This window comes from Salminus brasiliensis, chromosome 4, assembly GCF_030463535.1.
Source record: "Salminus brasiliensis chromosome 4, fSalBra1.hap2, whole genome shotgun sequence".
Classification (NCBI taxonomy): Eukaryota; Metazoa; Chordata; class Actinopteri; order Characiformes; family Bryconidae; genus Salminus; species Salminus brasiliensis.
The window spans coordinates 35,202,510-35,230,269 of record NC_132881.1 but is presented as its reverse complement, the minus strand read 5'-3'; the positions used below and the strand labels follow the sequence as shown (position 1 = coordinate 35,230,269).

General features: G+C 43.9%; 1 protein-coding gene across 2 annotated transcripts in view; it reads right to left on the bottom strand.

The window, feature by feature from the left end:
* Window positions 1-27,760, bottom strand: part of adka (adenosine kinase a) — a 172,054-nt gene that overhangs the window by 15,464 nt on the left and 128,830 nt on the right. For both annotated transcript variants that reach the window (XM_072678182.1, XM_072678183.1), the window contains exons 7-9: window positions 25,264-25,434; window positions 10,093-10,128; window positions 1,671-1,785 (exon numbers count right to left, since the gene is read on the bottom strand). In XM_072678182.1, the coding sequence (XP_072534283.1) occupies window positions 1,671-1,785; window positions 10,093-10,128; window positions 25,264-25,434 (322 nt within the window). The remainder of the gene's footprint in view (window positions 1-1,670; window positions 1,786-10,092; window positions 10,129-25,263; window positions 25,435-27,760) is intronic.

Genomic DNA, 27,760 nt, shown 5'->3' with positions numbered 1-27,760 from the left:
CGCTCCGATCCCGTAAGGTGGAATTATGTGCGAGATTAGGCCCGGAGGCTAACAGGTACACGCACTGACTGGGTAGGGTTTCAGTGTCACTCAGGAGTCATTAATAACGTTTGACTGAGTAAAGATGATACAATTATACAATTACAAACAGAATTACAACTATTATAGTATGTCAGAATCACTTTAACTAAATACGAGGAATTTGTCGTAAAGTTGGTGAATCTGGTGCTTATGAAAATGGACATGGAATACAAAAGCTAAATGATTAATTAGGAATAACAGCAACAAAGTCACAACGGATACACCAAAATAGACATATATGCATTACAATCTCTTACAATGTATGTCAGGTGGATGAAGAAAATAAAAAAACACCTTGTTGTAAATACCATGTACATTATATTTGCATACTGAACACATGCCTTGTCTGATTTCCCCTCGAACTCAAGGCTTGCAAGCAGACAAGATCAGTGTATATCCAAGAGGGTTGATGAACTATTTACACTTACTGGTCAAACAACAGATTTTAGTCCAGTACTAGGCCTTTAAGTACTGAACTTTATATTCTGTAATCCAGGACTAGGTTTAATTAATCCCTGCTCTAGAAACCCAGCCCTTTATGTCCAAATGTTTGTGGACACCTCTTTTCTTCTATGAATGTATTCAGCTACTTTAGCGCTACACTCATTGCTGACACAGCACTTGTCTTGTGCTGTGTCAGTACTTCCTTTAGAGCAGATGAACATAAACATGAACATATTGGCACCATGCTTATTGCCAGGTGTGGACTAGAGGGGTATAAAGCTCCCCAGCACTGAGCGGTGGCGCAGTGGAACTGTGTTGTCTGGAATGAAGGTGCTCCAATACTTCTGGGGTTTGGGATGAGGTGGGGCGGTGATCATCCAACACCCTGACCTCACTAATGTTCTTGTCACTCATTGTAATCAAACCTCACAGCTTTGTGACTAAATCTAGTAGAAAGCCTTCTTTGGACTGTGCAGACGTTCACTACAACAAATTCTATGAAGTTCAAAGACAAAAGGCAATAAAATGAAATTAACCTGAACAAACAGGATTGGTGTGAATCAGGGCCGTGGCTGAGAGCGAGTGAGAAAGAGCAGTCAGTGCGCCAGGTGCAGGAGAGAAGCAGAAAGTGCCCCCCCACCCACCACCCCCTACCCCAAAACCCACCGCCTTGCTTTGAACTGCAAACCCCGCTGGCTTAATCAGCTACAACTGTGATGCTTTCTCCACTATTCAGTTAAACTTATCAACTCTGCTGAACCATCCCCCACCACTCAGTTACCATAGCAATGTCTCCGACTGCTACAGCCCTTTGGATTCAAATTCTGCATCTGAGAGATAGGAGGTCATTGCCAAGGGTGAATTCATTTCACACAGAGCAACAGCGAAAGCCGCCAGAGAAAACGGCATTCTATTCTTAAGATGACCTTGTTTGGGGCTATTCACAAATGTTTACAGAGGAAATCTATCAACATCATGCCTACTGTAAATAAGTAAAAGGGTGAAAGGACATGTGCTGCATTTTCCCCCACTCTAAGAGCTGCTTTGAAGTAATTTTCCATCCACACTATTACGATCCAAGGAGCCCGGACTACGCGCTTAGAAACAGCTAAACAACCAGGAGGAAGAAGGTTAACATTACATACCTTTGGTCATTACGGTGCCTTCCTTGCCCTGGGTGAAGACCACGATTCTCTGCCTTTTCTTGTTCACCTTGGGTAAGCTTTGGGCCTTCTTGGCGATCTCCTCAATGTCTTTTGTCTGTGAAAAGAGCAAACCTACTTAACTGCGGAACACACTGCTCTCAATAAAGTCACACGTAATAAAGACAGCACTTGGGCAACTGAGAAAGGGCAAAATAAGCGGAATACCTGTGGTCATATGTCATTAATTTGAGTTAGTGTTTCCTAACTCTGTAGAAGACCTGTTATTAGTAACCATCTAGACATTTATTTAATGGCCAGAGAATTAGCCATATTTCCCAAAGCTCAAACTCTGAAATTAGAGCGTTATTATTCAGGAAATGTGATTTTTCTTTTTTATACAAAAATAATACATTAAATTAGGAGGAGGCAGGAGGGAATGAGTGGACCTTTGAAAAGGCCTGTGTGTGTGCGTGACGTTTGGGGAGCTGGGTGAGATCATCTGCATTTCCTAATCCTCACACCTCCCAGCTGGCACTGGACAGAAGGAGTCGGGGGGAAGGAGGGGGTTGGGGGGTTGAGAGCTGGTGGCTTCCTCTCTCTTGCTCACACACACACACACACACACACACACACACACACACACACACACACACACACACACACACACCTCCATGCACAAAGCCCCAGTCAGAGGGGCCGAGGCAGCGCGGCACTGCCAAAGCACCGAGTCTGTCACATGTCCACTCGTGTCCATGCCAAGAGCAGGGAGGAGAAGCTGCTTGGCCATGGCAGCCAGCAGCCCTTGACAGTTTTGTTAATGGGGGAGTGGTGTGGCTTCCCAGGCAGGGGCCAGCTGCTTCCACACCTCTGCACCCCCCCCATCCTAGTCGTACACGCTCTGGGGAGAGGACCTGGCTTTTCTGCGAAGTCTGGCCAACCTCAATTAGCGCGCTAAAGACCAGATTCAATCAACCTACTGCGGCGCTCCCGAATCCATCAAAGCCTGCGGCACATATCGGGACCACACAAACAAATAGTGCTTATTGAATTTGCTGTGGGTCTACCCCACCTGTGAGCACGGTGTTACTGTTCGACTGTGCTGGAACTAGTGCTGGTGTGGTGGTCGAGGTCAGCGATAAAGGCGGGGGAGAAAAAGGGGTTTTTAGAGTAATAAATCCGACATAAATGATTTAATGTGCTGTCAAACATCAGCCACAGCGCAAGAAACAACCTGTATTTAATTGAAACGCTGCAAAAAGGCGATTTTCCTCAGTGTACAGCAGCTTCATAAATATGGATGTAATCATTAATAGGGGCTGCTTTGGGGAAGGTTAACACAGTGTTCCGATTAGGACTGGCACCAGCGTATAGAGAATCTACAACTGAGCAGATAATCACGACTGCTGGAGAAAAAGCTCACGCCAGACAGAACAGGCCCAAGGCAAGACCCAGGCAGCAGACGGCTTTTAATTTGGTGGGCTTCCTTTCCCCACCCCCCCACCAGCTCCACAGCCTTCAACAGAAAAGTTGTAGTTATATAGCATCAGCTGACTGCACACAATAAATGTGTCACGGGCTGCGGTTCTACGGCTCTCTGCTGACAGGATGCGAGCTAGGTGGACAGGAACAACTGCATGCTGGAACAGCAACATCAAAACTCTGGGCGAGACACGGCAGCCATAAGCAAAACAGAGCGCGAAAGCATGCCCATACGCTCTCAACCGCGCACCTATAGAGTGTTAAATGCTGGGGACTCATTCAGGCAGGGGCTGTAGACTGCTACTATTCCACACAAGCTTCATTCTTCACCGGCTCCGAGGCCCTGGCAAGCGCAGATTAAATGTCCGACATGCATGGCTAAGATTACTCATTCATTTTTTACTCCTTTTTCTGGCCTCCAACACAATGCAAATCAGAAATGCAACTCTTTTTGTCAAACAGCTCTTTCCTGAAGACAGAGAAAAGACTGGAGGTGTTTCATTACACACACAGGGGAGTCTGAGAGAGAGCGAGAGCGAGAGCGAGAGAGAGATGAATGCTGAGCTGCTCGCAGAGCTTGTAAAAGCAGAGAGGTCTGTTTTATGTATTCAGGCTAAAGCAAACGCCCATTGAAAAACAGATGTTTTGTAGGAATTGGTGGAGGCTAAGTTGGCCTCCTATTCACTGCTACACTCATATACACACACACACACGCACACGCACACGCACACACACACACACACACACACACACACACACACACACACACACTCGTCTTCTATTCACTTTTTTAGGAACATCTGTGATCACAGTTTGTCTTTAACCCTGCCTGGCATTTCAATTATGATTACTGTCTGCAGGCGTGTGACTTATTAGAAAGCAAGCCTTCATTAGCAAAACTGGAATACCTCTGCAGCTCTCTTGATCACTCACTTCTAAAAGGATCTCCTAAATTGAGGAGCAGCCTGTTTTATGGTGGGGAGAAGGACTGAAAGGAGAAAAAAAAAGGAAAAAAAAAGGAAAAAAAAAGGGGGTGGGTTGAGAGGGGGCTTGTATTAGCCTTCCCGTCTTGCTCTCAAGACGCTTATCTCTGCATAGCTATCTGCTGGTGTGAATGTGCCGTATGTGCCTGAGGGAACTGAGAAAAGCTCCTAGGTCTGTTCACTTTGATCTGAATATCAACTGTCAGAGCTCCTCTCATAATTAACCCATCAAGACACATCACAACCAGGATCCCCCGGACCAGCGTGAGAAAAATGCAGGAGCTCTTTTTGGAGTAAAAGAGGATTCCCACTAAGGGTTGGGTGATCTGAAGGTACACTGTGTGTCCATGAATGCATTCAGCTACTTTAACTTGCACCCATTGCTGACACAGATGTGCAAATGCACGCACACACACACACACACCGCTTGTCTAGTACCTGTAAAGAAGTACTGTCAATAGAATAGGACTCTCTGAAACAGGTTAACCGTGACCCTATTGACCCCATGTCTAATAGGCTTGAGAGGCACACAGCCCACTAGCACTGAGCTGTGGAGCAGTGGAACTGTGTTTTCTGGAATTATGATGCTCCAGTTAATGCTTTTCGGAAGTTGGGGAGTTGGGGATGAGGTGGGATGGTTATCATCCAACATGTTGACATCATCACACATCAATCAAATCACCACAATAAAAACAGGATAGTTTTTTTTGGGACACGAGAAGGTGTCCCAATACCTTTGTCCATATAGTATATTATCTTATAGTGTTATTAAAGAAGGCACCAATCCAATATCTGGTTTGGGGCCAATGTCAGCCAAAAATCCTGAAATTGCTATCTGAGCCAAAATAAGAACAAGCTAAACTTAGAATAAAGTAGGTCACATGATATTGTAATGGATGGCTAGAATGTGGGACTAGTACTAGTAAATAAATGAACAAATAAAACTACCCACCCTATTACCCAATCCCTGTTCATGTGAAGACCCCCTATCAGGAGTGGGGAGGAAAGACACACCTCTGAGTAAGCACAGACAATTGTGCTCTCTTGCTGATGGCAAGCAGCATGACCTGGGATTCAAAGCACATTCTGGTATTTTATTCTGCACATTCCTTAACTTTGTTTTAATAGAGTGTTGAGCTCTTAGTGTCAAGGATGTGGTGTGTGCAGATATTGTGCCAGAAGGTGCCAACTACATATTACAGGAGATGAGATCTCTTTTGTTGGATGTGTACTTATGTTGGGTACATATTGCTAGCACGCTCCAACTTTAATCTATAGAGAAATTTGATTTTGTGCCACCTAGGCTTTCAAACAGGTGGTACGGACAGGTGCACCTATACATCACACCTCCATCACATGTAGAGTTTAGTTCACTACTACGCTAGACAATGGGCACTAGCCAATGTATTTCTGATTACTGGCCAGGGAAGTTTATTTTATGGCTAGCTATATTTTTTGTACCATCCACTTTGATTTACGCTGTGTAGTTCTAGAGAACACAGCAGTTTTATTATGTGCGACGATACACTTTTAAACAGCTCTTCTGTAAATAAAAGCCCTTTTATCTGTTCCTCCCTCTTTTCCTTGACGTCATTGGTTTTAACATAAAATGCCACATCTTACTGATCCCATGTACTCTTGACGTGAGGTGGGAACATAGCAATCAGTAAGCACACAATGATGATGTCATGTGATGAAAGTAGTGTTCGGGAGCATTATATAAAGGGCTGTAATAGATTTACTCACATCTGCGTTAAAAAATTAGGAGTCTGTACAAAGTTAGACATTGATGCCCTCTGACGTGCAACTCTACATTATCCTCACTGCCGCACCAGTGTGGATTTTCAGATAATATATTATATTTTCAGATAATATAGCGACTACCATATGTAGTGGCATGCAACAGTATTGGGCACCCCTTGAAAAAAGGTCCTGGTACTTTTAATTATTAAGTGAGTGGATGAAAACAGAAAAGGAGCACCATGCAAAGATTCTAGCTCTCATAACTTTTACTAAGATCTCAGACCGCTATAAGCCTGTTAGGGCTATGGCTTGTTCACAATCATTAGGAAAGGACAGATGATGCAAATTCTCAAATTTAAATACTCTCCTGCCTGCCTCCTCCTGTCAAATCATATCCCAGCAGCAATTGGCCTCTATAAGAATCTGCCTAGCACTGAAAATGAAAAGAACTGATGCAGAATACTTCAACTGTTAAGCATGGTGGTGGATCGATCATGCTTTGGGTATGTGTTGAAGGCAGTGGCCCAAGGGGATTATTTTACTGGTAGGGGGTAAGTGGATTCTATTAATTACCATCAATTTCTGGAAATAAACTAGCTGATTATTGAAAGGAGGAAGACATATGCACACCTCAAAATCCACAGTGGAGGTAGGCAATGCTGCTAGTGAAGTTAAATTAATGCTAATTGAAATGAGACATGGTAGAAATGGCAGAGACAAATTTGCCAACATGATACTGTTGCCTTGGGTCCGTTTCTATCAAACCTAAAAATGAAATATTATATAAAATGGGCATAAGATTTGTGCCATATTACCTAATCTCTCGGATTTCACCTGTTTCTTTAAATGCAGACGCCTATGGACATGGCAGGAGGAACACAGACTACTATCAACAGCATCAGGAGAGTCTCTTAAACAAAAATAGGTGAGGGTTTGAGATGGTTTTTCAAAACACAGGCTGCCCTAATCAGCCCTAAAAGGTTTAAGACTCCAGATCAGGAGAGGAAGTATGGTAGTAGTGGGAGAGAGCAAGTCAGAGCTAATGGAGGGACTAACACTGCAGAGGATTGCAGGACTCAGAGAAGGCAATTTGTCAGTGCGACTGAATTTAAAACCAGCCAGAGAGTCAAGATCATAGCCCAAGGGTGCAGTAAAAAAAAACAACAACAAAAAACCCACCACAAGACAGACACACACACACACACACACACACACAAACACACAAACACACACAAACACCACTCATCTGCTTGCCCCGTTTCCTTATTGTTCCAGCATGGGGAGATTAAACAGTGCTTTCAAGCTGCTGTACATCTCAATGCCGCACAGTCATTTTTCACAACACATGGCCAGATTTGAGGAGTCTATCTATACTCCCCGATCTTCACACACTTGGCAAGGTCTCCGACACACATTAGCATATTCATTTCGCTGTCTACTTCTGGCTACTCAATAATTGCTTTTAATTCATTGGATCACAGAGGAGGCTATGCAAAGTTCTGACCACAAAAACATCTGCAGGACTATTGTAAAGCCTTAATTATGCTGATCCATAATACTCCACTATTCAATAGCTTCATAAAACCTTAGGGTTATCACATCAATTAACAATACCAAAAAGGAATAATCATCATCATCATAATAATAATCATAATATAGAAAAGAAAAGAAGGGGGGGGGGGCTACCCTTATTAGGGTGTCCAATTCTGTGTCCATATTAAAGCTAATAAAATGGCTCCTCCATTGTAATCTGTCAGAGGAACAGCAGCCAATAGAACATTCAATTACCCTGCGGCGGATTCAACATCTAAGGCTGTTTAAGTAAAACAGATGAGGATCAGATCACACTGTGCACCCTCTGTCTAATGATGGTTCAATACAGGAGGAAAAATAACACACTCTTATCTACCTCCTTGAGATGTAAATTGATTTATTAACAGGCCGCCCATCTCTGAGGCTCCAGGATTGGATCGAGGCTGAGCAGATGTGTTTGATTTTCACTTATTTAGAGCCTGAGATTTCACACACATTTTCACAAGATGTGAGGTATTGTGAAAGCACCTTTCCTTCCCAATGAGTGTCAGGCTGGTGGAACACTTCTGAGAACAATCTGATCTCGCAAAAATGTGGATCTATCAAGGCCATTGCCATTGATAAAAATTCTTCTTCTTCTTTTCCTCCATTTTTTTTAATCAATGTAGTCTGCTTTTGTAGGAATTCCACTGTTGCCAGGTCGTAAATCCCAAATCTGTGATTAATTCCATAAAGGCAAATCAAAGTAACAGGCACAGGCATCATGTTGACTATTTATTTGTTCCAGAGCAGAAAATGAGGCTTAAAAAAAAAAGAAAAGAAAAGGAAGAAGAAGAAGAAGAAGAAATAAATTCATCTCTGGAGGGCCCACGAGGGAGCGGAGCTGTAGGCGCTTTCTGTGGTTTAATAGAAGTGGTGATGTGCACTTCTGAAGCACTGTGAACTGAAGCACAGAGAGTCAATCTGGTGGTGTCAGTGTGAAAGCTCCTTAGCCTTTTGCCTGACTAGCTGATGTGGAAAGTCAGCTGATGTGTGGAGGTGTCTCAGAGCGCATGAATACATTTCTGAAAAGAAAAGAAAAGTGTGTGTGGCGGTGGGGGGTAAATTTATAGAAACGTACAAGGCCAATTCTGCTGGGCCTTAAAATGCTTGCATTTCTCCTTCATCTATACCTCCACGGCCTGAGTTTAGATGTGGAAGTGGTGGGCTTCCAAGACAAAAGCAGGCTAAGGGCTCGTATGTTAAAGATATACCCCCCCCCCAAACACACACACACACCTCCCCTGCTTTTTTTCCCCTTTGCTCATGAGCCCTAAATCAACTTGACGTGCGTGACATCAGTGAAGAGGTACTCACAGTGTGTGACAGTGCTTGCCATTTATATATTTACTCTGCGCAAAGCAAGCCCCCCCCTTCTCCCTTTTTCTCCCTCTCTGGCTCACCAACCCATCCTCGTCTTTCTCTCTCCTTCCCTCCCTCCATCTCCCCTCCACACTTACTCTCCATCGCTCCCGCCCTCACCCTCTCTTCTGTATCTCTCCTGCACTCACTCGCGCTCTCTCTCTCTCTCTCCCTCTCTCTAACTGACTCTGCTGCCAGGATCTGCTCTGCATTCCAGTCACGTCGATCGCACCTTGAGTGATCCTGGAAGACAATTATTCATACCGAGAAGAAACACATTCAGGCGGATAGCTCTCCGCAGTTGAGAAGAAACAAAAAAAAAAAAAAAAAAAAAAAGGAAAAAAAGAAAGATAAGCCACTTCAATTATTTAAGCATATCGCTCCTAAACTCACATTTACTTTCCTTATGAATTTACATTTAACAGCGCAGGACAGAGCCCCCCTCCTCCTGTGAATTTGAGAGCAGAGATGCCAGTGCTGTATTAGCATTAGATGCCCCCCCCCCCCAACCCCTTCACATATTCAGGCAGATAACTCTTATTACTCTGACACGTTATGTGCTAACATGGCCAATCACTTTGTTTACATATTCGGAGGCTACAGGGAGAAGTGATCCAGTATTTATGAGGTTTGGGGTGTGTGTGTGTGTGTGTGGGGGGGGGGTTACAGCGCTGCATAATTGAGGATAATACCACAGCTGAGCAGCGAATCCTCACACAGCCTAATGAAGCTAACAAGGTGGGCTCCTTAACAAAGCCACCTGCCAATCGCGCCCTGCGCTCAGCCGGCCCCTCAGGACTGCTCTCTCGGCTCCCAAGAGCTTTCTCAAAATTCAATAAATAACATCTGTAGGCGATGTTGGGTGCAGACCTGGGAGGAATGCGTCATAACAGAAGGGGGGGGGGAGGTGGCGGGGGAAGAGAGAGAGAGAGAGAAAGAGAGCGCAAGAGAGAGATAGAGAGAGGTGTGTGTGTGAGGGAGCAGAGGAGAGAATGTGTGTGAAAGAGAGAGGGAGAAAGAGAGAGAGAGAGAGAGAGAGAGAGAGAGAGAGAGAGAGAGAGAGTGCACGCAAGAGAGGGAGAGCGAGAGAGAGAGTGAGCGCGAGCGGCAGTGCTGGCTGAACAAAGAAACCATGACGACTGCCAGGTTGCTATGGCGACCACTGCGAGGGGGCCAAGGGAGTATAATAGCGCATCAATCACTGTCCGAAAAAGAACTTCATTATCAGCTGAAAAATAATCCTTTAGTATCTGTTTAGTGCGTGTGATCCTGCGTCCACTTACCTCGAAGCCCTGCTCTCGTGCGAACGCGGCAGCCTCCTGCGAAAACAAAAGCAACAAACACAAACGCCTTAATTACACAGCACTGGAGTGATAGCGTTTCACTTAGCCCACATGCTCCCATCTACAAAGCCCACTTAGGCTGCGTGTAAAGCACGTCGCATTGCCTCGGAACACTCTTCACACAACACCCCTTGTAAGAGACACATTAAACACACACACACACACACACACACACACACACACACACACACACACACACACACACACACACACACACGCTCCCTGACGCAGTCACTTTACATAAGCGCCGCTGCGGCTGCTTATGTATTAAAGATAGGAAGGAATAGAGCAGCAGACTGGACTGCTACATGTCACACAGCTGATACAGCCAGGGGTGAGTAAATGCTCAGTTTATGATAAGCTGCACCTGAAGGGAGGACCTTCTCACAGCGCTCAGAACAACGGAAGCAGCTCTGTGATGGAGAAATGAATCCAATTACGTGTGTGCTGGGTCTTGGCCTTTGCTCTGGAGGTTGACCCCAGGGAGCAGTTGCGACAACCTGGCCCTTTAGAGGATGGAGAGGAGGGTGGGTGAGGGGGAAGGAGATGGGGGAACTGGGCTAGGTTGGTTTGGGGGGGGGAGTATATGGCTCAGAGGGCACAGGGTCCCAGCAGGGTTGCATGCAGCCTGTCTGACAGCAACACACTATAATAGACCTAATATAAGTCCATTATACACACACACACATACATGTGCGTGCACACACACACACACACACACACACTCATTCCTAACATTGATATTATATACTTCCCATTAAATACAGGACATTTCCACTTTTTCTGCCAGATATCCGTGTGGGCACACAGTTCCCATTGGTGCATCCCTATACATAGTAAATCCCATATCAGGTTATACCTATATATAATTTCTGATTCAAAAAGTCCCAATACATAATTCCCATATTGATTCATCCCTATACATAATTCCCATATCAGTGAATTCATATACATATCCCCCATGTCAGTGCATCAATATACATAATTCCAATATCAGTGCACCCCCTTATACAAAATTCTTATGTCTGTGCATCCCCATACATATTTCCTATCAGAGCATCCTAGTATATAACTCCCATACTGGCTCATTCGTATACATCATTTCCAGATCAATGGATCTTTATACATAATTTCCAAACCAGTTCATCCTAATACATAACTCCCATATTGATGTATCATTATGTATCATCATTATTGTTACTATTTCCATGCATGCGTATAGCTAATAATTCACATCAGTGCATCACTACAGATAATTCCCATATCCGTGCATCCCTATACAACATTCGCATTTCAGTGCATTACTACACCTCACAATTCCCATATCAGCACATGTCTATACATAATTTCCACATTAGTGTATCCCTATACAAAGTTCTCATATTGGGGCGTCCTTTCCATAATGTATATGTGTATTGGAAGTATATATTTTTGTCATCATAATTATTAAATATCAACATCAAGTGTGAGCAGTGCATCAGCTGCTGATTACAAAAAAGCAACTAATAATAATAAAAAAAATGAATACACTTAAACACACACTAATGTGAACACTCAATTTAGAAAGGCCAGATTTCATTGAAGAGAAAAAAAAAAAAAATCAATGAAGACTGACACAGAACTGCCAAATAAGCTGTAGTGGAAATGGAAAAAGCGCATGGCTCAAATTAAAGCGACTACAAAACCCTTCGAGCACTGTGTAAACAACACACTCTCCTGACATTTCGCTGGTTGTGTTGGTTCCAGTCCCAGGCTTTAAGAGTCTTTTCAGGGTTACGGTGCTGCGCATGTGTGTGGCACAGAGGTCAAACGCTCCAAGGTTAGGCCGATGTTTTGCACCATAAAGTTGAGAAAATTCCAAATCCCTGCAGAAAAGCTCCCAGGTTTCATAGCACCAATTATAGCTCAATGATCTGATAAAGCAGCTATCCGGCAGCCAAGGTGAACCACTCTTTTATTAAGAGTGATTAAGCAGTATTATTTCAAGATTAGCTCCTGGAATTAGTGTTAATTCAACCCCTTTGGAAAATTGAAACAGACACTCTTCACCAGCCAAGATTGAGAAAGTGCTAGACCTTACAGGAATCATACTCTGGAAGAGTCATTCAATTAACACAACACACTAAACGTGCCCTTGCCACATTACACATCCTGTAAGCATTATGAGGGCTATAATTATTTAAGTACAAGGACAAAAGGACTCGTCTGGAAAAGTGAGAAAATCCGTCGCACACACGTCCACGGAGGGACTTTCATTAGAGGAAAGCGCACACCTATTTTTCATACTTAATAAAAAAAAAAAAAAAAAAAAAAAAAAAAAATATATATATATATATATATATATATATATATATATATATATATATATATAAAGATGCAACCCACAGAGTTCAAGTTTGAGCATCGGTGTGGCACCCTCATTAACCTATACACCAAACAGACACACACACACACACACACACACACACACACACACACACACACACTAAACAGTTATTAATTAATACAGTACTGACTGAACTGATGATGATTATTATTATACTACATTATACCAAAGCAAAAATGTATGTGGACAATATACTATTAAATTATGTTGTATAAAGCTAATATTTATATCATAAAAATATTAGCGTCACCCTTATGCTAAAATTTCCAAATCTTCAAAATGGCAACCTTTACAAAACAAGGAGAAAAAAATCTCAACTATCAACTAAAGTCAATGTAGCAGATTTTATTACAAGTCATTCTTGAGCATTTCTGTTGGTCCATTTATTTAGGAAATTCGGACACAGCGTAAAGAAGAAGAACACGTGCCAGATTCACAGTATGTCTGAAAGTCCAGCAATAGCTAGTTTCCATCTGAAGCATCTTTTATGACAAACTTCAGAAGATACACATTTTTAAAAAATCGATTCAAATAACATAGCAAAAACCTGCACCAGAGCCCTTTTTTGAGGGAAAAACGGATTCTGTATAAATTTGCACACAAAACTGCACACAAGCACCAGTGCGCCACCATGAAAAGAGCATTCGTTGGTGTAGTTGTTTAGTAGCAGCTGTGCAGTGTAGTGTAGTGTAGTGGGTAAAAAACAGCATCCTCATTGCAGAACATCTGGTTAGATTCCCTGTAAAGGTGGGCACGCCACACTACACCAATAAGACTCTTTGGGCAAGACTCCTAACACTACATTCACCCACCTGCGTACCTGTACATCTGAACATGATTCAATTGTAAATCAGTCTGGATAAAAGCATCAGCCAAATAGCATGAATGCAAATGTTTGAGTAAAACGCAGAAGTGTGTGTGGTTTCGGATGCGGAAAACAAACCCAGCCGGCAGAGTGGAGAGGTGTAGTTGGACTGAGGAGAAGACAAGAGTGTTTTTAAGAGGAACGCTGCCACTTTTCAGCTCTTCCACAGAAATACGGACAGAAAGGGTTGCAGCTTTCTAAATGGAAAGTTCTCAAAAAAAGCTCTACACAGCAGATAACCTGGATCTCTCTCCTAACAGCTTTGAAGGAAAGAATATAAAACGAACAGAATGTCCTGATCAGTAGATTAAGGGGATGTCAGGGTATGGCATTTATGAGGTGCATGAACTTGGAGATGGAAGCACATGCAACTTGCAAATACAACTGTTTCTATCAATAAACTAAATGGTTGAGCAAAAGCTTTTGCAGGAAATTATCCATTTACATAAAACATTTTTATTGCAAAAATTCAGTTTGATGGAAAAGGGCAATAAAAACAGCAATTTTTAAAGCAGTTTCATTTTATCACCTGTAAATTGCGCAGAAAGTTGATGGAAGTGTTGGTCATGGCATGGGATTTTTGGGGAAACTACAGGGAAGCAAGAGAGGCTTCTGCTTATTTGACATACATGATGTTTTAATAGCTGGACATACAGTATACACTATTTTAAGGCTTTGAAAGATGTATCGTACGTGTCATTTTTCTTTGGATTATTTATAACTGCAAACTCCAAAAAAGTTCTGTGAGAAAGGTGACCATCATATCACACCACTACTTGCTAATGCTGGTATTAGATTCCTGATGACTGTAACTAGAAACTATTGGAACTAGATTTGCTACAGTGGACAGAGGACTGAGATGTAGCATCACAGGGCGGCAGACACGCTCAGAGGAAAGCGCGGGATCTCCACTCCCCAACAACCAGCTAACAGAAGCCTGTGCAAGCCAACATCGCTTAAGAGGGATGAGTGAGAGCGCCATCTACCCAGTCAGAGAGAGTGTAGCTAATTGTGCTCCCTCTGACTCCAGTCGCTGATTGCCATGCATCATTTATCGCAACCCCCCTCCCAATTTCATTCCCCCATTATATGCATAACTCTGATGCTTCGGCTAATAGACACCTGTGCCATCCAACTTAAGTGATGTAGGGAGTGACAGCACCATCTACCCACTCGGAGAAAGTACGGCCAATTGTTCTCTCTCTGGTCGCGGCTGTTGATTCGAACCAGGGATCCTCGGGTCTCAAAAACAAGCTGCATTAGTTGAATATAGTGGGAAGAAAATGCCTACAAGAACTGATCCACCCTGTTATGTATAATTCGTGGGAAAGGTCTGGAGAGGGTGAGTAACTACAGAACAAAGATGGAGAAAGAGTTGAGCCAGAGACAGAGGCCGAGCTGTAGAGACCGGTTTAATGAGGAATGATAGCTGAGGGAGTGCGTCAGTGTCCAGTGAGCAGGGTAAATAAGCATTAACTGGACAGGGTTAGCACACTCTGACACTCGGCCAGGCCTGAGATGGGGCTCCGAAGGGCCAGGGGGGAGGTTGGAGAGGCCCAGCCACCCAGCAGCTTACTCACTCCAGCAAGCACTTTCATCCCAGCCCCGGGTGCACATTCGCATGGCTTAGAGGCGGAGAGCCGAGGAGTCTTTGGCTGTGGGTTTGCGGAGGGTTAGGGGCAGCAGTTGCACTTGGCAGGACCTGAGGATCCAGCATAAGCCAGCGCAACCAAACCCAGAATTTTAGAACCAGTGGAAAGCTGCAAAGATAGAAAAGGGAAAAAACAACAACTACAGGGGCAGTTTGACCACAGCGGTCATGAGATGTTATTTTCCTCGCATTGTTTTTGTGCTGGATTAGGAGCATGGTGACAAACACTAGCCTAGTGGTGACAGCAACAAAACAAAGGCGGCACTGTCGTTACTGATGAGGGCAATCCAGGCGTAATTTCATAATAACAGCCTGCGAGTCACACACATACACACATTAATATGAGTCAAGGAAGAGTCATGGGCCACAAGGGGGGAGGGGGGTGGGGTGGACGTGGGGAAGGCTGTGTCAGAGGAGGCTAGCAGATGGATATCGATACAGTAATCTGGGCGAAGGGAAAGGAAAGATTAGGGGAAGAAAGCGAGCACTGCTGAGGTGTTAAGGTACTCCCTGGAGAATGCAGCAGGCCAAGTGGAGCGTGACGGGCGACAAACAACAGAGAGAGAGTGAGTGAGTGAGTGCGAGAGCATGAGAGAGAGAGAAAGAGAGAGAGAGAGAGGAAGAGGAAAGAGGAAGGAAAGACCTTTCAGGGAGAAATTTATTTAAACTCACTAATCCTTTATTTACCACTGGCTGCTGCAATTACCACTGAAGACTAGCAAAGTCAGTGGAGCCTGTCCTGCCTCTCTTGCGTTAATCAAGACACGAAACCAGAACATGGCCACAAACAAAGCGTTAAATGGCACCAGGAAAACTGGTGATCGATGGCTAATCAAATTAACAGTACGCCATGCGACAACCTGCAACCACTAATGGCGCAATTCCGCCTCATTCTCACATAAGACGGTCTTCCATTATAGATGTTTAGCGGGTCGCCACCGGAGGCGACGGATGCGAGCGTGCGACGCCGCTAATCTGCCGCCGTGCTCTGAGGGAGGGACGCTGCCTGGCGTAGATGTGGCTGCAGATGGCAGGTGGCCAGGTGGACTATGGACTGCAGGCAAAAGAGGAACTGGGCCTGATTTAGCTGTGGTCCTTTCACTGCTAACTGCGCCAATCGTTCCACAGCTAGCGTGCGACACAGTTCGGGAAGAAGGAAAATATCTGCGGGGCAAAAACTCTTAAAGGAAATGCTTGATGCCACGAGAGACTGCAATAATAAGGTCATCAAAACAGCCCCGCTGGATGAATGAGTTGTGAAGAGGAGAGCGTCCACTTCAAAAGAACCCTGGGCCTTTTACCTAGCTGTCATTTTGAGATGTTAATTTGCTGAGAATAAAAAAAAAAAAAGAAAAAAAAAAAAAAGAAAAGAAAAAAGGTGTTTCCTCTTGATCTCCTCTCCCCAGTTTGATTCCCCTCGTAGTGCACTGGCAGCATGTGAAAGCTCTGTCTGAGGTTTCAGTGGCGCACTTCAAACGTGCCTTTGTTAAACAATGCATGAGAAGCAATCGCTCACTGTAATGATATCATTACCAGAATCACGGGTGCTGACTGCTGTCTCTGTCTCCTGGCCTATATGGAGGAGAGAGAGAAAGAAAACATTTCCACTTCAACACATGTGACATCTCTCTCTCTCTCTCTCTCTCTCTCTCTCTCTCTCTCTCTCTCAATGACAGCCTTATTACCGCGTCAGAGTATGTTCCGATCACTTTCAAAGCCCACCATTGTCCCCGGTCCCATCACAGGAATGTACGTTTGCACGTAAACAAGTTTGTGGGCTTCAGACTCCGGCTGCGGCGCTGGCATGATAAATAAACTGACTAATGAGTGTGGGTAAATATAGAGGAGGTAAATGTGCACATTCACAAGCAGGCCTGCTGAGCGACAGGCCAGCCACACACACACACACACACACACACACACACTTGCGCACACACACAAATACAAACACGCACACACACAGAAAGAGAGAACCTGCAATACACTGATTTCATCAGACGTATATAACCTTAAAACTACCACACACCCTTAATATTGCAAACATCCCAACAAAACCTTCCATGCTGAAAAAATAAATAAATAAATAAAATCTACCCCATCACTGGTTTAGCTTGGGAAAACTGCTGACTGCTGTGTGCTCTTCTCTCTCTCTGTAACTTCAGCTTATTTTCCTTCTGTTTTTCTTTTCCCCAAGCAGGCCCAGCTTCAGTTCTCTGAGCTCTGCCCACAAACACTTTCCATCACAGCACCTGTTTCAAGGTTGGCCAAGCTCAACAGAATATTAGCAAAATCATGTTCAACCTAACGAGAAACCATTGCAGACTATTCCGCCGTATGGTTTCTAAAATTAAGGAGCTATTCGTTCCATACAATCATTTTCTTTGCCGCTTCTTCCTGGTCAGGGTCATGGTGGGTCCGAAGGCTACCTCGGAATCATTGGGTGCAGGGCAGGAATACCCCTAGGACAGGGTGCCAGTCTTTCACAGGGTACCACACACATTCATTCGCCCACACACTTACACCTAGAGGGCAATTCAGCACAGCCAATTCATCTACCATGTGTGTTTTTGGGACGTGGGAGGAAACCGGAGCACCCAGAGGGAACCCACGCGGACAGAGGGAGAACACGCTAATAGTTTCAAATTACATTCATGTTGTATTCATGTGAAACCTCACAGCTGTGAGATAGATCAGGTGCATCAGGAACATAGTCATCTCTTAACCTACAGACTCTATGTGCCTTACTTCTTCATGGAGATCCACGGACATCTGGTTTTGATGGCAGTGCAGTCTATGGCAAGTAGGACTGGGAAAGCACAAAATCAGGAGGCTTTAACATTATGTTGGCTAGACAGCAATGTTAAGGCTACGCAGATTGCCAATACAATAGGACTCTCTGGAGCAGATAAACGTAAACCTATTGGCACCCGGCCTAATGCCAAGCTTGGGCTAGAGGGATATAAAAAGCCCCCCAGCATTGAGCTGTGGAGCAGTAAAACTCTGGAATTCTCTGGAATGATGGTGCTCTATCCAACTCTTTTAGGATGAGTTGAGGAGTTCGGGATGAGGTGGGGTGGTGACCACCCAACCATACTGACCTCACAAACACACTTGTTGTTAAATGCAATCAAATCCTCACAGCAATGCCCCAAAATCTAGTAGGAAGCCTTCTCTGGACAGTGGAGTCAGCTACTCCATCATATTTTTTAATACCCTTAATTTCAGAACAATGAATGAGCAGGTGTCCAAATACTTTAGTCCAAATTTGTATGTCTAATTAAACAAAAAAAAAAATAAAAAAATTAAAAAATAAAAAAAAAGGTAACATTTTTGGGGACAGCACTATTTTTGTTAAGACTTTGGAAAGCAGCAGGTGAGCGTGAAAATCTGACAGGCTAACAGGAGTGATGATGTCGTTAGAGAAATGACAGCTACCTCCCTGGAGACACCTCAACCCTCCCGACATCCATGGCAGAAGATAAGCGACAGCATGTAGCTGTGACAGCTTGTGTGTGTTCATGTTTATGCATAAGCATGACAATGTCCACATATGACCGCGTACATCGTAGAAATATGATTGATTTAATTATGAAAACATCAGACAAGAAAGTACACCGTGAAATCAGAATAGTATGACCACCTACTTGATAGTGGGGATAGTGTTTAATTGCAAGACGTTATGGCATGGACTGTATTAGGCGATGGAAGGTGTTCATCATCGAGGTAACTGGTCCACAGTGGCTCCCATATTGCTCTAGATTGTCGTTGTTCCCCTCTGGCATCAATGGCCCCCAGGGCACCACTGTAATGGTGTTGAGGCACTCAATGTGTGAGAAGACCATTCTCAGTACACCTTTACAAGGGTGGCCCTGGAACATCCCATGAACCCTTATCATCATGCCCTTTTGGACATCGGTCTAATAGTGTACATTACTCAAAGCAATTGTTTTTGCACTCTGCTACAACTGACTGGTGTGCTCGCTAGTTTATACATGCAGGGGTGGTCATAATATTCTGATATGACTGACAGCAGGGAAAGGTGGCAGCATTTCGGAAATCACCAAAAGATGTTCTATAGCTACTGGAGTGAAAATATACAGAGAATGGACTTTTCACACATTTAGTGCCTCCTAAAGGCATAACAGTGGTGCCCCAGAGGGGAAAGACAACTCCAGCATATGGCACAGAGTAATTGACGCGCCACTGTGGTCCAGTTAACCTCTTTAATGGACACCTTCCGTCACCTGATACAGCCAATGCCACGACATCTCGCTAGTGGCATCCAAGCAAGGGTGATTATTCCCACCATTAGGTAGATAGTCATAATCCTCTGAATAATGTCGTTTAGAATAGATATTGCATTCTTCCCCAGTCACCATTCCACATTTCTGCTGATGGGGCCCTCCACTGTGGCTAAGATCCCCCCCCCCCGTGAGCCCTGCCAAAATCCAAGCTGGCTGATGTATTGAGGAGCAGAGCATGGCTGGTGTTAAACTTCTCCAAATCATACTGGCAACAACAAGCTGACATCCTGCGCTGAGCCCTGCTGTGAAAGAAATACACTGGCCTCGGTGGCAGCTATTGATCTGCCCTCAGCACAATGTCTTCTCTTCCATCCATCATTACTGTGCTGCTTCGCAGACAGGCCTGGTAAAGGCAGCGCCGGCCCAGGCCTTTTCCCACTCAGCTCTGTGGCACGGAACTCCCCGTCCACCGCCCCCGCTGGAAAAGGACTTCTGCGGCTTGCGCTGAAGGATATTCTCGGCAAACCTCCTGAGCTCTCAGATTATAGTTGTTAGGTGAACTTTCCCAGCGCGACCCTACTGGATCCCGCAGCAACACACACACAAGCCCTAAACTATCCCTCCGAGACATAAAAACGGTGCTAGGACTGACCACAAATCCACGAAGTGTTTACTCTCATGAAAGGAGCGGACGTACAGCGGCAATCGCGGCACTCTCATGTTGACACGGATATTAAAGCGATACTATGTAGGAACTGAGCCACTAGAAACAACAGCAGGGTTCGCTTCAGAAACCAACCCTTCAGAAACACATCTCTCTCAAGGCTCAGAAAGCTATAAGTTTTATTACTAGACAAATCAAAACTGCTAAAAATAACACCACCACGCGATACACTGGATCTTTAAACACATAAGTGCTGTAGTGTAGTGCTGGTTTAGACAAAACCTGACTATTGTGGCACTGCGATGAGGCAAAATGGGAGGAACCCACAGAAGGCTTTATTATTCAACTAGTCATTTAATTAAATGACCATCAATAAATTATTTGACACTTTGAAACCTCCATGAAACAGCTCGCTTTAAAACAATCTTAGGCTTTGTTTCTATGTATCCCATTAAAAGCTGCCACAAGAATAGTTATGAGGTATGCATGGTAAAATGTATCAGTGCATGGAATTGGAACTTTTATACATGATAAAATGTATAAAAAGGTATTCTCAGCAGTGTACCATGGTTAGAAGTGCATTCCTTACAGAAGTATGTGAAGTACAGACATGTGGAGTTTGGGTGTACGGCACACATTTTGTCGTTTTTCACTTGACCCTACATTTTCTAGCTTTTCAGGTGACCACACATTGTGTTGTTTTTCACGCCACCACAAATTAACTTTAATATTTTAAAGCTTTGTGAGCACACATTTTCACATAACGACATATTTTGCTGTTTTTAATGTGATTTTAGAATAAATTGGGCTCATCATGTCTTCAATTAACTTGAACTTGGTCTTGGAGCTACTTCAGACTGCTTGTCACTTCCACCATACGCTATATGGAAAAGATGACCCGAACCCCGCATCTACAGAATGACATACTGAAACAGAGTCATGGGCACCTAACACTCACGTCGTCACAACTTGCAGGACTTAAAGGATCTGCTGCCAGATACCACAGGACACCTTCAGAGGTCTTGTGGAGTCCATAATACTAGATAGGCGATGTTAATGTTATGGCTGATCGGTTTTCATTAGAGTAAATAAAAAGGTGATGTGTATTCCAAAACTTTTCCTTGTTCAAAAAATATAAATAAATAAACAAAACAAAATGCAGCAACAACAGAATTGAGAAGTCATGCTACTACTGGAGAGTTTACTGGGTTAATAACAGCAATGGTGTTAACAGAGATACATACAAGGCCTGGTTAGTTATTTCAAAGCACAGGGAAGGTCTAAATCCATGGACGATGAGTGTATACACATTACTGCACATTTCTAATGGAAGATTTGTGGACTAGCTTGCCTGAAGACTCCTAGTACCGCACAGAATGCAGTCATGCCTAAAAGAAAAGGCAACACTAAAGCTCCATAGCTTTAGGAGAAGCGCACCAAATCAGTAAGCACACTGCCGAATAGTCCATGCACTCAGCGAAGTAAATCACTTTCCCTAACAACTCTAATTGTGTCTCTCACAATGTTGCCTTGGCGGCCATTCCACAGGAGGCGTATGCAGATAGACAGGCTTTAATTGAGTGCTGTGGGTGATGTCGTGGGAGACTACTCAAGTGTACAGCCCGCATTCAAGTGAGATCCCTTGACAGCATCTCACTCTTAAGCATTTTTTTAATTACCTCACCTCCCTCTCAACTTCCTTCCTTCAACTCTTCCGCTCTCTCTCTCTCTGCATTTCTTCCTGGGCTCCTGGATTCTGAGGCCCTGCTTGACTCGGGCTTTAAATGCCTTTTCAGCACTCTGAAACGTTCATCATGAAGCATCTCTGTCTAACAAAACACGCACAGAAGAGGCTCGCTGGGGCTCAAAGCTCTGAACAGGGCCATGTTTGACTGTCAGCGACTTCTGTGGCACTTGACATCTGTCTCCAAGTCTGAGAGAGTGTGTGTGTGTGTGTGTGTAGGCATGTGTGTGAAGCAGGCCAGGGCTAAATCAATTGTGGGATAGGGGCCCAGTGTCATGCGAATCTCGAACTGCCGCAGGCTTTCTTCATGAACTGCCCATCATGTCCATGTAAACAGAGGGGGAGGGCACACTGTTAAATATGAGAAACCTCACTGCTTTAACCCTACAGTGTAGCGATTAGTGTAGTGTGATTTTCCTGTTTAAATCTAACTGCATACAGTACTGCACACAAGCTTAGGGCTCCAGAGAACATTTCAAATGGGCTATTTTATGTGAGCAGTATGCATGTATTCACAGAATATTACTATGAATACAAATACAAATAACATTAATACAAGGAGTGCGCTAATCTATGTGAATGTGCTCATCTGACCATCCGTAAACCCCTCTATAAGGAACCCCAGTACTATTCATTAGCTAATGCTAATGTTAGATCAAGTGTGCTGCAGCTGAAGGAATTGACCACATCTATGCAACTGCTGGAGGCACTGAGGGGAAACCAGAAATCAATCCTGTATTTTTTAGGTTGTGTCCCCAGAACATGTGGGACATGTGTAGGACCTCGAGCCTTAATACTGATGTAATCATTTCATCATTTGCTGTTATTTGTTGTGCTATCTGGTGCCAACCATAGGTTTGAGTCTTGGTTCCTCTCAAGGTTTCTGGCTCCCAGGAAGTGCCTCCTTGCCACAGCCAACACTGGCTTCCTCCCTAGAGGCTCACCCGAACCCCTCATCTACAGAATGACATACTGAAACAGGGTCAAGGGCACCTAACACTCACCACATCACAACTTGCAGGACTTAAAAGATTTGCTGCTAACATCCTGCTGCCAGATAACACAGGACACCTTCAGAGGTCTTGTGGAGTCCATACCTCGAATGGTCAGATCTGTTGTGGCAACCTACTCAACACTATTCAGGTGGTGTTAATGTTATGGCTGATCGGTGTAAATACATCATTTATTACATTTACTTGTGACTACCCATTTACACCTGGTCATTTCATGTGAGTGGCATCTGGATTGCTGATCCGGATTTTACCCACAGGAATTAAATGCGTCTCCGATCAGTCTGACTGAAATCTGACTGCTGCATTGGACGGAATATACAAATGTGCTTGTGACGTGGCAATTACTGAGGTGGTTGGGATGGGATTTGTATCTGATCTAAATGCATCTTGGGTGTGTTTACACTTGCATTTTTGTGCGTCTTGTCTCATACAGATAATATAATCTTGATACTCAGGACGCATGAAGCGACCAGGTCATTATGTACTGGCATGGCAAAAACTAACAGTGTAAAGTGTAATCTACCATTCTGATGAAATCCACGGGGCGAAAGCAAACTGTTATTTGCACAGGGTTGAGTCCTCAAAGCAGAACAGTAGACATTAACTTAACCTTGCATAATCGGAATAATGCTGGTTCAGTCACGAACACACACACACACACAATTAAACTTGTGTAAGGAAGTCCCACTTTATCAGTACATCCTTTTTTGCCTTTGTCCTGCAAAATGTCAAAAGAGCAAACCTTCAATTTCCCCTTTGGTCTGGGAGCACTGGGAGCTCAATAACATTATTCATGTCAGCAGCGCTGGGTGGGGAGTCTGAGGTCTTTGGGAAAAGGCCTTTGGGCAGAACTACACAATGAGCCAGATCTCTCCAGTCTCTCCATCTCCTTCTTTCTCTGCCTGTCTGTCTTATTCTCTCTCTCTCTCTCTCTCTCTCTCTCTCTCTCATAAGCAGCAATGGAGCGATTTCAATCATTTCGCAACCTCCCAGCAATCATGGCTTTAACTCCCCTGTTATTTAAAACAATCTGAGCTCGGAGCTGGAGTTAATCACTGCTTATACTACATCAGTCAGGGTTATTCATTCTGTTCCAATTAATCATGCCATTTATCTACATTGTCGGAGCCTTCTGCTGAACAAATTCATCTGTAATGACAATTCGCATTGTTGAATTTTATCATGTGTGCAGCAAATGGAGGGCAAATTGTTTGTGATTATTATGCATGTGTATATGCACATTATGGTAAGCACTGTGTGTGTGTGTCTGTGTGTGTGCACGGTGACTTTTACGAGCACAATTCAGCGCCATCTGGTTTTGGCTCCGACTGCTCAGCTTCTCTCACTTAATTAACTGGAGGCCATTACATTTCCTGAAACGTTTCACTTTCCTCTGCTTTATGTCATGGAGGCAGGCAGGCAGGCAGGAGAGGGGAGCAGGGAAGGACTCAATTAGGCCAGTGCTGCTCCCTGGATATTACACACTTCATGTGTGCCAGTTAAGGCTGGGCGAGGAGCTGGTTCGGGGGGCCCAGGACGTCCCTCATGGCGCCCACGTTGTCACCGCCAGATAAAGGCCTGTCTCCCTGCCTCAGTCCCCTCACACTCAGATGAGCTCCAGCTGCCAGGCACTCAGAACTGTACCGGCGGACAGCTCCCACACACCCCAACCCCCACACACACACACCCCAACACATGAATACGGTCAAAACCAAGCCTACGTGTAAGCGTGTGCTAACTATCTAATTAGGCTAGCTAAAAGGGAAGCTGTGGTCACGTTGGTTTTGAGGTAAATTAACACAGCTGCTCCTGCAATAAGAAGCCTAAGTGGAAGCTGGCGGATTCCGGACTACTGGTGTTTAATATCTAATCAGCGCTTTAGCGTGCGGTGTGTAGCGGCGAGAGGCAACAGTGCTGCTGCTGAGAGGAGATCCAGAGCCTGCTGCAGCGTTTCAGCCTGTCAGGCCTGACATACACACACAAACATACACACACACACACCATGCTGACTGTCGGTCACAGTGTGCCACATCGTGTGCAAATTGTGAGCCAGGAATGATCATAATTCCTAGAAAACATGATCCACTCCTTCTTTCGTAGCAACTGTTAACGGGTCAGACGAGCTTTACATGGCAGAAAATCCCATTTAACCTCACGTAGCCCTCCACTGTTTTTGTCCAAACATGTAAAATCCTTTTTAAATTAGGTTTACACTGCAAAACACACCATACTGTGCTAACTTGCTGTGGTTAAGGATGCTGGATTTTCATGGCTGACTGAGAATTATTCACGGCCTAACTGGCTGATAGTTGATTTTTTTTTTCCCCCATTAGCCTCTTTCTTTTTAAACCAATGTTCAGACTGTGGATAAATGACCAACAGCACATTTTCAGCACTTTCTATTAGCCACGTCTGCAATGCAAACAACATTCTATGTTCTTCAATGGGTCAATCCACAATCGATGAATTAACACACTTTACTATTTTTGCACTGGTCTCTAAGAGAGCACACATACTGACCAGACTTGACATGGACAGACTCACCGTCTCATTGCCAAACAGAATGTCGACGTAGGGCATGACCTTCATAAGAGACTCCTTGAAGACCTGGCTGATGAAGGGAGCAGACAGGTTCAGGCAGAAGATCTTATTGTTGTCAGACGCATGCTTCGCCACTCTCAGTATGGACTCAGTAGACACGGTCAAGAAAAACCCCTGAAAGATAAAGAAAATGTTTTAGGGTTCAGACTACAGTCATGAAAACACACATTCTCTGCTCGAGTTGCTGAGTTGGCTCTGTGTTTGAGTTCTCCTCCATGTTACTTCCATATTGCAGACTGCACTGGGAAGAGTCAAGTGACTATACACGCAGTAGTATGTGTTTAAGGGGTCGGTACATGAACACAGTGGGGAAAGAACTGAAGCTACATATAGTGAAGGTAAATATCCCAACCAATCAGCAGTGAGGAGTGCTGAGGGCCTCCCAGGGCCTTCTAAGTCTACTGTTCTCTCAGCATTAAATTCATACATGCATGTAGTTTAAGTTTTATTCAGAACAATGTTTTAAAGATAAAGGCTACAAAAAGGCTACATTTGTGAAATGCTAAATGGGAAACCTCATGGGTATCTAGGTAAATCCTGCTAAATGAACTCTTCTATTGTTTAGGACTTTGCTGGTGGAACTGAAGGCCTAATGAGTCACATTTTTTTTTGCAATATTTTATTTTCACTTTTTAAAGCTTTTAATCATAATAATACAATAACAACCCAAAACACCAACCCACACACCAACCGCTACCCCCTTAAAATACACAAAAAGGCAGTGGCTCCTTTGCAATAATATAAAGCATCTCTGGTCACTCTGCCATTGTTTGAAGCGCAGAGGAGAAGCTGACTACCAGCTCAAAAGTACAACGTCTAAGCTGCAACCATGCCGGCTTTTAAGGCCTGTTGTTGAGCATATGGGTGGGTGGACACAGACTCTGAGAAAAACACTGAAAAACACCTGACCAGAAAGTCTGCAGTGAGGGTCAGGACCATAATAAGTACCATAAAGAGCCATCAGTTGCACAATAGAATTTTAATGGATTTTCTGACAGAGTTTTCACTTTTGAGGTCTGAACTGTTGGCCTAGGTCTACCAGTCGTAGTTTGCACTACCCATTAGCGCTGTGCCAACTCCAGGCCTAAATCACCACACACTTGCCTCAATCATTATCAAGTAGTTAAGTATGATAGCACATCTTCTTATGGACTTATGTGGCTTGTTATATATATATATATATATATATATATATATATATATATATATATATATATATTAGACAAGCCACATAATATGGCTTGTCTATATATACACAACAAACAGTATAGTATTGTCCAGTAGAAACTGATCATAACAAACCTGTTAGCACATTAGCCTAGCAGCACTAATACGACATTAAAGAAGCCAACTTTGCACACCAAACCTGGTCTTGGCTCATCAACTACACTTTGAGCAAAGGGAAGATCATTCGATTTTTCACTGAACTATCACTAAGTCCGTGTTTAAACAGTGGAGGCGCCAGCACATAAATTCACCCACACAAAAGGCCAAAAAAGGAGTCAGCGAGTGAAGGTGAATGCACTGCAGACACATTGTCTGGGTATCATTTTCAAAAATGAAGCGAGGTTTAATCTGGGCCGCAGAGTAAGTGCCAAGCCCTACATAAAGAGCAGACAGAGCGATAAGGATGAAAGCGAGCTCGGCATCTCGGGATGGCACTGAGGGGAAGCATTACAGGGGAAACAAAGGCGGAAAGAAGCGCTACATGTTCTTCATCTGAAAGCAGTAAACATGGCTTAGCTTGATATAATGGATGGTATGATGAGGCACAAATAGGATTAAGGTTTTAGGAGATGAGAATGAATGATGACAAATGGAGAGCATAATTACAGCAGCACTTCCATCGGAGAGCAGAGAGAGTTCATGGAGACAATCCAATAAAGCAAAGGGCACCTTGGCCAACCTCCTCACACAGGGAAAACAGCAAGGTCACTCCAGCTCCCTGAAGAGCACTTACACACCAGGTTCATGCCTCGGCTAGCTGGCCTTAGGAGCAGAAATAGAGCACTGTGTGCAAGCACACAAAAATACAAGTGTACTGGGCAAATGGAGTACTTCACACTGACTTTAGCAGTTGTTAAAGGTGTCAACAGAGCATGGTGCAAATAAGCAGATGTCAAAAACCGAACACGTCACACTGTGAATAGTAACAGTCAAATCTAAATGTACACAACTTTCCCAAAACTGCTTTCTTGTTTTTTCCACTTCCCATTTTGGAGTTACAAGGCTAATGTCGCTAACAAGTGATGAAAGTTTAGAACCACCAATTAGAACTCTGTATTCGCAAAAACCTGGCGATATGATATGCATTATGATACAGGAGTTACAATTTAATATACCACAATACCTGCAATTCCATTTTTTAGGAATATTTAGGAAAACGGTCATATTACTAAATAAGCATGCACCGATTCGACTTTTTCTGTTCCGATACATA